We start from the raw sequence: 12,960 nt of genomic DNA on the forward strand, positions 1-12,960 counted from the left end.
GGAGCTGGGCAGTGCCTATATACTGTAATCGTCTAATGCTGAAATATAAAAGAGAAGATAAAAGGTAAGACTGTGTGTTGCAATAAAAGTGACTGATGGTTCTGTTTTTGGCTGGTTTTGTTCAAGTGAAACTGTGACACAGTAAAACTCTAATCAAAACTCTTCATGTTGCTGTATTTAAGTTTTTGAAATAATTCTTGTATTAAAGACAGTTCAGGTCAGACAAATGATGGTCATGAAACCTGGTATTTTAAAAAGAAAATGTATTTTACTACACCATTATATCTATGGTTTGGTTACTTTGTTTGGCATCTTAAATCAAATCAAACTTTACTTGTGGATCAAAAACCTACAAAACGAAGTTGGTCTTTGTAGAAAGAGGAACTGTGTTATCCTATACTGCTAATGTGCTGCTTTGTTTATGCAGCCTAATTTGGAAACACTCCCATGGTTCATTTATTCATGTCTGCGTTGATTAATGTAACAGTGGAGCTATAGTCACCGTGAACATGAGGCGTCCTCATAAGTGTTTCCAGCGCTCCGACACAATTCTAGTTATGAAGTTCATAAATCCATGTTTGGGGAACTCTAAAAGTTCCCCTCTGTTTTGTGTGGGCATGTACTGATGTGTGCTCATTATGTTGTTCAGTAAATCAACCACCCAGCTGCAGTTTCTTTCTTTATTTCTTACACACAAGCTGCCATATTTGTTTTGACACAAACAAACCATGTGTTTCTCTGATTGACAATTCGCCTGTCAGTCACATCTAACAAAAATCATGAAAACAGCCTGTACTTCCAGATATATGCCTTTGTAGTTTAAATAGTAAAGGTAAAGTATGTCAGGATGCATCAGCTGCCTGTTAAAGAGCCATACCTGGTGTCACTTGATATTACCTGTATTACTCACATGGCAGCTCTAAAATGGAACCTGCAGGACTCTTTACATGTGATATCTTTACAAATGGAGGACACTGGCTCCAGAGACACAGTAAAGACCTGAGGGAGGCTGCCTGGGGGTTTGTGAAGTCTCTGTAATGTTCCGATATGTTTCGAGCCTGCAGAAATGCCATAGTGTATCACCAGCGGTCCTGCCCTTTCCTGTCATTCACACAGGCAAAGGCCTTACAGGGGAGAACAGTCTGTGCCTCTGCCATGTACACTCTGTATGTTTTTATGCACCAACGAGTATTTGTCATCTGGACTGCAGTTGGCCTGTTCATTTAGTCAGCATAAAGCTCAGTCGGACCAGCGAGGAGGCGTGTCCGTGAAGCCTAGAGGGAGAAGAAACCTGAGTCCATTCAATAAAAATGAAATAGATAAGACAGCGGCACTTGCACTGCTAAAATGCAAGCGAAGCAGCGGCCGTCTGATCCTGCCAGCTCTCCTGAGGTCACAGAGACCTTGGTGGTGAAGCTTTAATCTGAAATAAAGGGAGATAGAGCGGAGTTTGGCGCCTTTAGGGAGCTCAGGGTGCCGCTATAGGACAAGATAGGGCTGAGATAAAGTCGTTTTTGCTTTGAATACATTAACGAAATGTATAAAACTGTTGTTATAGGCCATGCATAAACAGTACTTTCTGTCTTTCAGTTATAGGAAATGAGAGAAAAATACAAATAAGGTTTCAAAATTCACACACATGATTTCACATAAATAAAGGTGCACTATGTAGTTTTTCTTGTGCAGGGTCAGCTCCTACTTTTCTCCATGGAGATGTTATTGTTTACCCTGGAATGTTCCAAATATGGCATTAAACAAGTCTGTCTGTCTGTCTAGTTATCCGTCTGTCCGTCTATCTATCTATCTATCTATCTATCTATCTATCTATCTATCTATCTATCTATCTATCTATCTATCTATCTATCTATCTGTCTGTCTATCTCTCTGTCCGTCTGTCTGTCCATCTCTCTATCCATCCATCCATCTATCTAAAACATCACTCCCAGGATGCAGCACAACAGCGCCCCCTGCTCCGGACCCAGGCTGTCCCGGTGACGTTGAAGGAGGGGACAAATACAAAGGACACATTTTCTTACATTAAACTGAACCTTAACTTTAATCTGAGCTGGAACTTGGCCTGTCTCCACTGAGATAAATCCAGTTAATGCCATACTATGAAACATTCCAGGCAAAGCAATAACAGCTCCATGGAACAAGTTACAAATTACTGACCCTCTACCTGATTGTAGTTACTAATACATTATGGAAAGTAGTAATGGGAATGAGTTTATGAGAAAACAAAAACACACTACAATACAGAATAACAACTAAAACCCAGTGGTGGAAAGTAACGAAGTAAAAGTAGTAAAGTACTGTACTTAAGTAGATTTTTTAGATATCTGTACTTTACTTGAGTACATTTTAAACTGGATACTATTTACTTTTACTTCACTACATTTGAGAGCAGTATCTGTACTTTCTGCTCCACTACATTTTAAGCAGGACTGAAAAGTAAAAAGTACTTTTCTTATGATTTGAGGGGTTATTTTTAACACGTTCATTATAACATCCTGACTGAAGTTTTTGAGTTCAAGCTTCAGCTTCAACAAAAATAAACACACGAAATTCATCAGAAAATCAAGACACTGATTCTTATTGTAATAGTTGATGAAAATATGTGTTATTTTAATCAATATATCACAACATTTACACTTCAGTTTTTGCCATTAAAGTACATTTTTAAACAGGTACTTTAATGGTTTTATTTAAGTTGATTTTTCCATGTGATACTTTTACTTTTACTCGTGTATTTTTAGTTAAGTAACAGAGCTGAATACTTGATCCAGCACTGCTAAAACCAAAAAAATCAATTAAAAAATGCAATGTCACCAAATCGAACGTGTTTCTTTTTGCCTGTTTCACTTTCAGGCTCTTGGGAAACTAGAATTATGTGGAATCATCTGCTTTTGATGCATGTCCTGAATCTGACAAAACGGCCGTCAGCGCCCAACTGTAGGTAAAGTAATTCTCTACCCAGGACTGTACACAGCCTCACGTCATCGTCATGTTTAGATCCGGACAAAGCACTTCATCCTCCCAGCATCTGCACAGAGAGCTCTTTTTCTTCTGTTGACAGCAAACGACAGCCATCACAGCCTCGGTTCATTTGCAGAATAAGCCTGACAAAAATAATGTCAAACAAAGGGATAGGCGTGTGAAGCGGGGGAAAGCGCTGGTATATTTATCTGAGAGTGAATATTGACTGAGGAAACGAGAAAAACACTTGAGAGAAAAGCCAGGTGGGATATTGTTCATGTCTTCAATAACAAACTATTCTGAGCAAAACTTTTCACTGTAGTCTTGCGTGTTTTATGACTGAAAAAGGATAGCGGTTAAATACTATGTGGAAGTTCTGGTGAAGGCTGAGAAATTATGATGCTTTGGGATGGTTTTGTTGTGAAATGTGAATCTGTAGTGGTGAAAAAGACTAAATTATTTCTTGTGATGACATGATTTGAGTGTTTTTTAGTGCCATTTTGACATCCAGACTACAAAACTCCCCCCTTCAAATGATGTAAAACTCAGAACTTTCCCTCCACTAAACTTACATTTCATTGTATCTAGGCCTGACACAATAGTTTCTATATCAATTCAATGTATAAAAGCTGGAACAATAGTTTATGCGGGTAAATATGTATCGTGTGTACATTTACTTTACACTACTGGGGATTTTTTGGTTTATTTTCTGGCAAGATCACATGTGTCAAACTCAAGCCAAATGTGGTTACACAGACATATTTTTACATCTTTGCAAACACATATGCGATATTTGTAACTTGAATAAGTAATAAATACAGAAACAGTTAATTTTAAAAAGCAGTTACATTTATTTTACTTCTGGATCTTTGACAGCAGCCATTTTGCTGATGTGGCCCTCAGTGAAAATGTGTTTGACATCCCTGGGCTAGATAATAACATTTAAGCTGTAAAAGGTTGAATAAAATCACTTGTACGACTCATTATAGATAAAAACTAAGTACTAAAGTGTTTCATTCTGCAGTTTATTTACTTTTTAATAAGATTGTACATTTAGATTAGGTTTTTGGGGGTAATATTGCTTTATGGTTATTGTGTCAGTGGTATAAATTTGTTTGTTCATCGTGTATATTTTCTTTATCAATATATCGCACATTTTTGTTATCGTGACAGGCCTAATTGTAACAGTTTCATGCTATAATACTCCAATAAGTTATTTATTGTGTATTTATAAGTCAGTAGTCTAATGCGTCTTATTTGTCACTTTGGTAAATGGTAAAATTTGTATATAGCGTTTTTCCACCTTCAAGACAGTTAAAGCACTTTACGTACATTCATTCACCAATGTACGCAGACACTGGAAGAAATGTGGGTTAAGTGTCTTGCTCAAGGACACAGTGGCAGTATTCAGCTGTGGATCAGTGGACGAACACTCACTGAGCCACCGTCACTGACATTTATTGACTCATTCACTCCACTCGTTTAGTGTTACGTAAGGCACGAGTCCAAACGCCTTCACCCGCCTTGTTTTGATTAAAGGTGCCTCTGTGGAGATGTGAGCGTTTGGCAGGAATATTCAGAAATACAGCATTAAACTTGTCTAACTCCATGAGAGAAGCAGGAGGGAGGAGAGGTAAAGGCACGAGGGAGGAGAGAGCACGAGAGAGGAGAGAGCATGAGGGAGGAGAGGTCAAAGCACGAGAGAGAAGAGGTAAAAGCACAAGAGAGAAGAGGTAAAAGCACGAGGGAGGAGAGGTAAGGACACGAGGGAGGAGAGGTAAGGACACGAGGGAGGAGAGGCGAAGGCATGAGGGAGCAGAGGTAAGGGGACGAGGGAGGAAAAGAGGAGAGGGGAAGTAAAGGCATGAGGGAGACGGGAGAAAGACACAAGGGAGAAGGGATAAAAGCACGAGGGAGGAGAGGTAAGGACACAAGGGAGGAGAGGTAAAGGACACGAGGGAGGAGGGGTAAAGGGCACGAGGGAGGAGAGGTAAAGGCATGAGGGAGGAGAGGTAAGGACACGAGGGAGGAGAGGTAAAAGCACGAGATAGGAGAGGAGAGGAGAGAGCATGAAGGTAAGGGGACGAGGGAGGAAAAGAGAAAAGGAGAGGTAAGGACAAGAGGGGGGAGGGGTAAAGGCACGAGGGAGGAGGGAGCATGAAGGTAAGGGGACAAAGGAGGAAAAGAGGAAAGGAGAGGTAAGGACAGGAAAGAGGAGAGGTAAGGACACGAGAGAGGAAAGTTAAGGGCATGAAGATAAGGGGACGAGGGAGAAAAGGAGGAGAGGTAAGAGCAAGCAGTCTGTAGAGAGGCGATCCCGCTCACTGTATTATTAAAGCTGTTTGTTTTTGGGTTTTTTTAGCATTACAGATAACATATACTTTTAATGCCATACTTTGGATCTTCCAAGTTGTTCAGTGGGGACAAAATACCATAATTTTCTCTATTATGTTTTATATTTTACTGTCTAACATTGTTGTAAATTAGTATAGAATATCAAGACCTTTCTTTAGTATTGATGTTTTATTTTATTAACATTTTTGTATTGTGACAACTTTTAATTTGAATATACAGCAAATTCCAAGGATGAAGTCTCCAAAGTAGTTTAAACACTGCACTATTGTATATTTTCAAAGTAGGCCAGTCCTGCGTTGCACCTGTCCTTTTGACTGACTGCAAAATGTACAGTGATCCATGAAAAAGTAGATACACACAATGGAAGTAATAGATTTGCTGCTGGAACATAAATGAAACACTTGGCCTTTGATACGTGTAGCTGTCAGAGGCTCGGCGCCATCATTGATGCAATAGAGAGAAATTCGAGCGCTGTGATGTTTATTTGTTGTGAAAACCGCTGACAGCACAAGCCCCAGAAATTCATTCATTTAATCAGAGAATACGTCCAAAGCAATGCACACGCTCGCCCCAACCAGTAACTGTTTTTCAGCTTGGCCCGGACACCACCTCCAAAAACACACTCCGCTTAATTGAAAAACAACAGTATAGAAAACAGAAAGTGCTCTATTTCTAAATGTCATTCAGTTTACCCAGGTCCACCACTACGACTGCGTCAAAGGGAGAAAAATCAATTAAAGCTCTCAAACACTCAAACGTAACCTCTGGAATGAAGCGCGTGTGACACTGGGGGATGTTTTAGAAAGGAGAGGTAATCTGGACTATTAAGTCATCATTGACAGAACAAGCGGGGGGCAAACACAGTTGAAAGGTTAGCTGACAATAAAGGAACATTTTACTTACTTGGGCTGTGAACTTAACACTGTTTGTACAATCGATAGCGCTGTTTGAACCTGCGGGGAGAACGAGCTCGTAACTGAAGCTTGCAAAACATACATACTTTTATACTGAAGTCATTTTAGAAAACAATCTAACGGGTTGTTCCGCAGCTCTTTTGTTGACTTTTTCATTCTGTTTTTGCTTGACATGACAGATTTTGCCAATAACATGTGTTTCAAAAATTCGATCCAGAGCTCTATAAACACACGCGTCCCCTGGAGAAATATTCGCTTAGCCTAAATTGTCTAAATTGTCTAAACTGTCTACATGCTGGCAGTGATATCTTCCCATAACTCGCTCTGTGATCTTTAAGTATTTTTTGAATTTTTTATGAAACAGCCATAGACATTTAACAGGAGTAGAAAGGGTGACAGTAAAAGGCGAGGAGACATTGTGCACAGAGCAAATTGCCAAAAAACAACTATTAGAGAAAATGCTGCAGTATACAGTTGGTTAATAGAGGTTTGGACGATGCAGCACAGAGACACTGCGTTTAATATGTTATTGAGCTTAATGGGAACAAAGTGAGGCCTGATTATAGTCGGTGAGTGGATGTCCACATGTGTACTCAGGCATGAGAGCTGTGGAAAACTCAACAGAAAACAAGACAGCAGCATCTGTGAGGTGCGAGAGGAGAGGTATAAGGGAGGAGTGGTAAGGGCTTGAGGGAGGAGAGATAAGGGCACGAGGGAGGAGAGGTAAGGGCACGAGGGAGGAGAGGTAAGGGCCATGAGGGAGGAGAGGTAAGGGCATGAGGGAGGAGAGGTAAGAGCATGAGGTAGGAGAGGTAAGGGCATGAGGGAGGAGAGGTAAGGGCCATGAGGGAGGAGAGGTAAGGGCATGAGGGAGGAGAGGTAAGGGCCATGAGGGAGGAGAGGAGGAGAGGTAAGGGCACGAGGGAGGAGAGGTAAGGGCCATGAGGGAGGAGAGGAGGAGAGGTAAGGGCACGAGGGAGGAGAGGTAAGGGCCATGAGGGAGGAGAGGAGGAGAGGTAAGGGCACGAGGGAGGAGAGGTAAGGGCCATGAGGGAGGAGAGTGCAGGATTAGCTTGAGTTCATACAAAGAGGCACTGCTCAAAAATTGTATCTTTACTTTTTTGTGCTGAGTTTATACTAATTTAATTTAATTTGGGCCAGAAATAATCAGCTATAGGTCGCTCTGAAATCTAGAAAACTGTGCCGAGACTGGCTAACACTATAAGAGTCTGTCTCTAAAAGGCGCCGGAGGAGAGGAGGTGAGGAGAGGTAAGGGCATGGGGGAGGACAGGAGGCAAGAAAAGGGTTATGAGTGCAGTGAGATCAGTGACAACCAGGAGCTCCCTCCCCTGAGTGAGCCCATTACAGAGGGCTACAGCGCGGGGACATGCTGCTGGGGCCGCCACCCAGCTTATTGGCAATCTGTTAGCAAGGCCCGCGGCGGGAGGAGAATAACAGGTCCACGGACACGAGAAGAGAAAAATCCACTCTCCTCTGGATCCCTCTCCTCCTCCCCTCTCCTCTGGCAATAAGAGAGAGATGTGCGGTGGGTGGTGGAGAGGGTCAGCAGTCAACAGCACAGAAGGACGGCAGGGACACAGAATGGAGCTGAATATATAGTGGCATTTTTGTTCAGGTGTAGAGGCCCCGCGCACAATGCCCTTACAGTGGGATTGGCATTTGAATTTAGTGAGCTATGAGAGCGGTGAGACTGGGGGGATTTGTAAGTACAGAAGATGAATTACAAAGAGATGCATTAGAGCTGAAGGGGCATAAATCAAAAGGTGTGGCTGTGTGTACTCTTATAGTGAACAAGTGCAGTTGTTTTCAGTGCTTAATGCTACAATTATTGTTGGTCCATGCAGTGTCACATATCTCTGTGAAGTTTTACGGAGCACAACTGACACTTTTAATAGTGATATAGTGACAAATTGAACTGGGAAAATATGGAAAAAAAGAATAAAGGTTTGCATTTTTGGTAAGAATTTTGCCAGCATTGCTTAATTTAGACAAAATATAACAATTTATATATTAAAAAAAATAAATAAAAAATTTAAAAATCTATTACATTGTGTTTGTTTATTTATTTATTTATTTTTATTTTTTTTTGCATTATTATTATTATTATTATTATTATTATTATTATTATTATTATTATTATTATTATTATTATTATTATTATTATTATTATTTTATTTTATTTATTTATTTATTTGCTCACGATCCCTGTCTGTCCTGCCTTTTTTTTTGGTCTTTTTCCCCTCCCTTCTGTGTCTGAGCCTGGAGCTGGGGGTGGAGATCTTGGCTCCTCCCTCCTCTACCGTCATTTTTGCACTTGCACAACACACTCTTGTAAATAAACACTGTTAAACCTTTCCCCGAGTTCTGTCTGTTTGGTCCCTCCTGTCAGACGTTACGACAGGATGAGTGTTCCGATAACCACAGGCGCCACTGATGCCTTCACCTTCCATGCCTTCTCCAGCTCTTCTTTGCGCCCCTGGTATTTCTCTAATTTCTCCTGTTCCTTTTCCCGGATATTCGCATCACTCGGTACAGTAATGTCCACCACCGCGGCTTTGCTCTGTTGTTTATCCACCACCGCAATGTCCTGTTGGTTCATCACCATTCTGTCAGTCTGTATCTGAAGTCCCACAGGATCTTGACTTGATCATTCTCTTCTACCTTTGGAGCTGTTTCCCACCTTAACCTTGGTGTCCAGTCCAGTCCCTGCACAAATGTTTCTGTACACTCTGCCCGTCGCTTGGTTATGCCGCTTTCCCTGCAGCATCTTGGCAAGTTGATATTTCTACCTCAAACTTCTAATACATCAAGCACAAAACCATCATGTGTCTTTCCCTGACTGAGTACACTTTGTTTTTGTTTTCCATCTCTTTTGTCACCACTAGATGGCTGTCATCTCAGAAAAAAATGCTTTTAAAATGAAGCATGATTTAGGAGTTTAGAATTTAGTATCTGCCATGTGAAATCTACCATATGATTAATGCATGGGGACGTGGGCCGGATGCATTTGACATATCTAAATGCAGCAATAAAACTGTCATTGCACTGTCACTATATATGCATATGACGCCAGAGATGTAATAAAAGAGAGTTAATCTTACAGTGAAACATGGACAGCTCGGAGAAATTGGAGAAATAGCCAGGAGTTAGCGATGATGCCAGCAGGATAACATCTTTCATAAGCATTCAAAACAGACACTTCATTTCAAGCTGAGCTAACCCTGGTTTCTGCGGAGAGCTTGATACAGAACCATTGTGCAACCTTTCATAACATTGTTTCCGGCGAATAGTCATTTCACTTTTCCACATGAAGTAAATGACGTCCAGTGAGAAAATGAGAAGCATCAATCAATACCCACATGACAGGACGTATACCAGTCTATTACTTACTACAGTCGATGTCATATTAGCTACATCGTCTTGCTCTGCCCACTATAGATCATTAACTATTTTTGTGCTATGGGAGACATTCTCTGGAAATTATCGATTCTTGCACAGAACTCAATTTTTCAAAGATTTTACCTCATGTGGTAAGAAAGGGAAGGGGGGAATAGGAATGCTGCCCCATACTGCCATAAAGGAGTCATTTTTCTCTCTAAGCGATGGGGACCCAACATATTTCTGTTCTAAATGGGCTCGGAGTTATTAGTCTGGTCGCGAGCTCTTTTGTCAATGTCGTATGAAAGGAGAGAATTAATTGTTGAAATAGAACCCCATGAGCCGCTTGTGGGGTAAAAATGACATTTTTGTAACCTCAGGACCTTAATCAAATGCAATGAGGTCGAGCACACCTACCACGAGAGGGGAAAGCGCCGGCAACAGGTGAACCGAGGGCTTTAGAACAGCTGTCAGAAGGCAACTTTATTTATTGTCTCGTGCCAATGTAACGATGCATTTTTTTTCACTTATAACGTCTTTGGGTGGTAGGAGGAAGCGAATAACTCAGAGAGAACGTTCTGACTTCAAGAGTGTGGGCTCAGGAGTCACTGCACCTGATTTTTAGGATCTTAAAAACATCTAAAAAACAAAACTAGTTCACTGTAAATAGTTTCCAGTGGTCCAAAGTTGTCCCTCACTTCCCTAATGCACACCTAGCGTCGTAATTATTAAATTGCAATGAGTTCCTAAGCGATTTTCTCCACTTTCAGAGGCCAGAGCAGAGGTTTGCAGTCGCAGTAAGCCTAAAAACAACTAGCATGCCAACAGTAAACCAGCATTACTTCCTGGTTTGTGCATGAAAATAACATTTTTACACTGCTTTTACAATATATATGTACTGATGCAATTTAAATGTTACTTTATTACATTTTAACAATTGGTTTTAGCCCCTTTAATTTTGACTCTTGGCAAAAGTGTGCCGCTGTGTCCTTCCATTGTGTATTAGACCTCTTGAAATGTAATCATGTGTTTAATTAAAACAGTGTAAACACTTAATTTTCAGAAAAGGCTCGGAGCTTGTGGCTGAATGACTTTCACACTTGAGATACTCGTGTGAAATGCGATACGTTGTGAAGTGGAATGCACAAAACTAATTTGTAGCTTTTGAGTGCAATCTAATTAACCTCTTGCTTGGCTTTTTTAAATTTACATCATGTATCTGTTTGAGAAAAGCCAAGACTTAAAGAGGACAAGGTAATGCAGAATATCAATAATCCCAACACGTAATTCTGTCCCAGTTGCCCTCGGAGTGGTACACGCACTTCAGTTTGAGTCCTTAGTGTTAATTTGTTTACCAAGTTTAGGACAATGTCAATTTTTTGTTGTATTTTTGTCAAAGTTTACTCTTGTGTCAGTCCTAATATATCAATTACATTTCACAAAGTGGCTCTTTAAGATTAAAAGCATAAAAATTCAGCTGAAATATGCCCTGAAATACCTGCACTTACTCAGATTTTCAGTGTGTTACCAAACATTTCCACTCAACTAGGGTTAATTTTGCCTCATGTAACGCAAAGACAGCCTGGCCTTTTAGTTACCTTTGAATTCCTCTTTGCTCTGCGTTTGTTCCTCTATCTCTGGCCTTGTCGGCTCGAGTAAATAATTGATGCTGCTCTTGCATTGTGTGAAATTTATGAATACAGGAGGCAGAGGGATGGTTGTATTTTTCTCCAAACTTCGTGGTAGCCCTTCTCAGACTTATCTATGTATCCACGCCAAGGTCAGAATAAGTGTATATTTTATAAAGATGGATTGCCCTGGCACAGCTTTCGTATTCAGAGCAGGTGAGTTCTCTCCATGCCAAGACGCTGACTGACCTCCCCCAGCCCCGGGCCAGCCATTTCTCATTGGCTGTTTGTGTGCTCGTAAACATCCGGCCACGAAATATGAAGCGTCACACGTGATTTATCCTTTCAGCCTATCAAATCAGCATCACTCTTCTAACAACCACGAGGAATACCTAAATAAATGTCCTCAAAATGCATTTAGCCACTTGTTGAGATTTACAACCTGCCACGCTGCCGCCATCAGGAACCAATAAGTCTCTAACTCGTGTTTACACCTTTTTAAGAGCTCATACTTGTATCATTTTATTGCGAAGCTGTTGGCAAAAGAAAGAAATCTTCATATTCCACCAATATATTTTAAAAAGTTCTCATTTCACAGTCCTCAGTCTCACTTAACATCAGACAGAGAGTTATGGATGTGCTCTCAGTGGAGTAGCAAACATCTGTCAGCTCAGCGGCGTCAGGCTGGCACTTCCAAGTGGATTCTCAGCTCTAATGTCACTGGGCTCAAGCTGTTTCTTTAGTTACTTACTTAAAAAGGACATGTTTGTTTCAGCCTTTATACAAACTTTACCTGTTTAATTGTATTGGTTTATTTTTGTAGGTGCAACATGTAGCTTTTCGGGTGGAGTGTCAGTCACCTGCTTGTCTCTGTAAAAATGTTATTGCTTTGCCTGAAATGCGCCACTTTAACATTTCTATTTCTATGAACACAAGTCGTTAACGTAGCAAGCCAAGACACAAGTCAAATCTGTGGAGAGGCAAGCCCGCTGACAGCAAGAATGCATGTTTTTCAAGGTTTTTTCTATAGCAATATAAACATCTGTAATGAAATGAATGCAAAATATGAATTCTAGTGTCAATTTTTTTGGTTTTTGTGAGGTCAGGAAGCTGAGTTGTGCGGTGGTTTCGATGGTCGGGTGCGAGGGCATGTGGGATAGTTTTGAATCCTCCAGCTAAGGTAGTCCTGACCAAGCCCAGTGCAAGTTCATGGAGTTGGTTCATCGAGCTCTGTGCAGCAGAATCTCACTGCTGCTGACAGGTTGCCTCAGTGGCTCTGGTTGAAGAATGGGTCAAATGCAAAGAAAGAATTTGCCTCATGAAGGATCTATAGAGTTTTCCTTAACTATTTATTGATTAATTGTAGAACATTCCAATCAAAGCAATAACATCTTCACGGAAACAAGCAGAAAAGCTACATAGTGCCCCTTAAACGGTACCCAAAAAATGATGGACTGGGATCCATCTTTTAGCTTTTAGTTCAGTCAGTTGGCTTTTCTTCCATAGATTGAACAGTATTATATTTCCCTGCCGTACTATCTTTGCTCATTCACCCATTGCACTTTTGGAAAGGAAACGTCAGACAGAAAAAGCTTGACACACCCAAAAGTAAATATAATTAATTTACAAGGATGTCATTGACACTACAGTGTTTTTACATCTACACAGCATCTTGCGTCAAAAGAATT

At 40.7% G+C, this 12,960-nt stretch overlaps 1 protein-coding gene across 1 annotated transcript in view; it reads left to right on the top strand.

Moving 5' to 3' along the window:
• Positions 1-9,955, top strand: part of ccnh (cyclin H) — an 84,346-nt gene extending 74,391 nt beyond the window's left edge. The window contains exon 10 of the mRNA XM_055224358.1: positions 9,945-9,955. Coding sequence (XP_055080333.1) covers positions 9,945-9,949 — 5 coding nt within the window. The 3' untranslated portion in view covers positions 9,950-9,955. The remainder of the gene's footprint in view (positions 1-9,944) is intronic.
• The last annotated feature ends 3,005 nt before the right edge of the window (positions 9,956-12,960 follow it).

Source organism: Periophthalmus magnuspinnatus, chromosome 9, assembly GCF_009829125.3.
Source record: "Periophthalmus magnuspinnatus isolate fPerMag1 chromosome 9, fPerMag1.2.pri, whole genome shotgun sequence".
NCBI classification, from domain to species: Eukaryota; Metazoa; Chordata; class Actinopteri; order Gobiiformes; family Gobiidae; genus Periophthalmus; species Periophthalmus magnuspinnatus.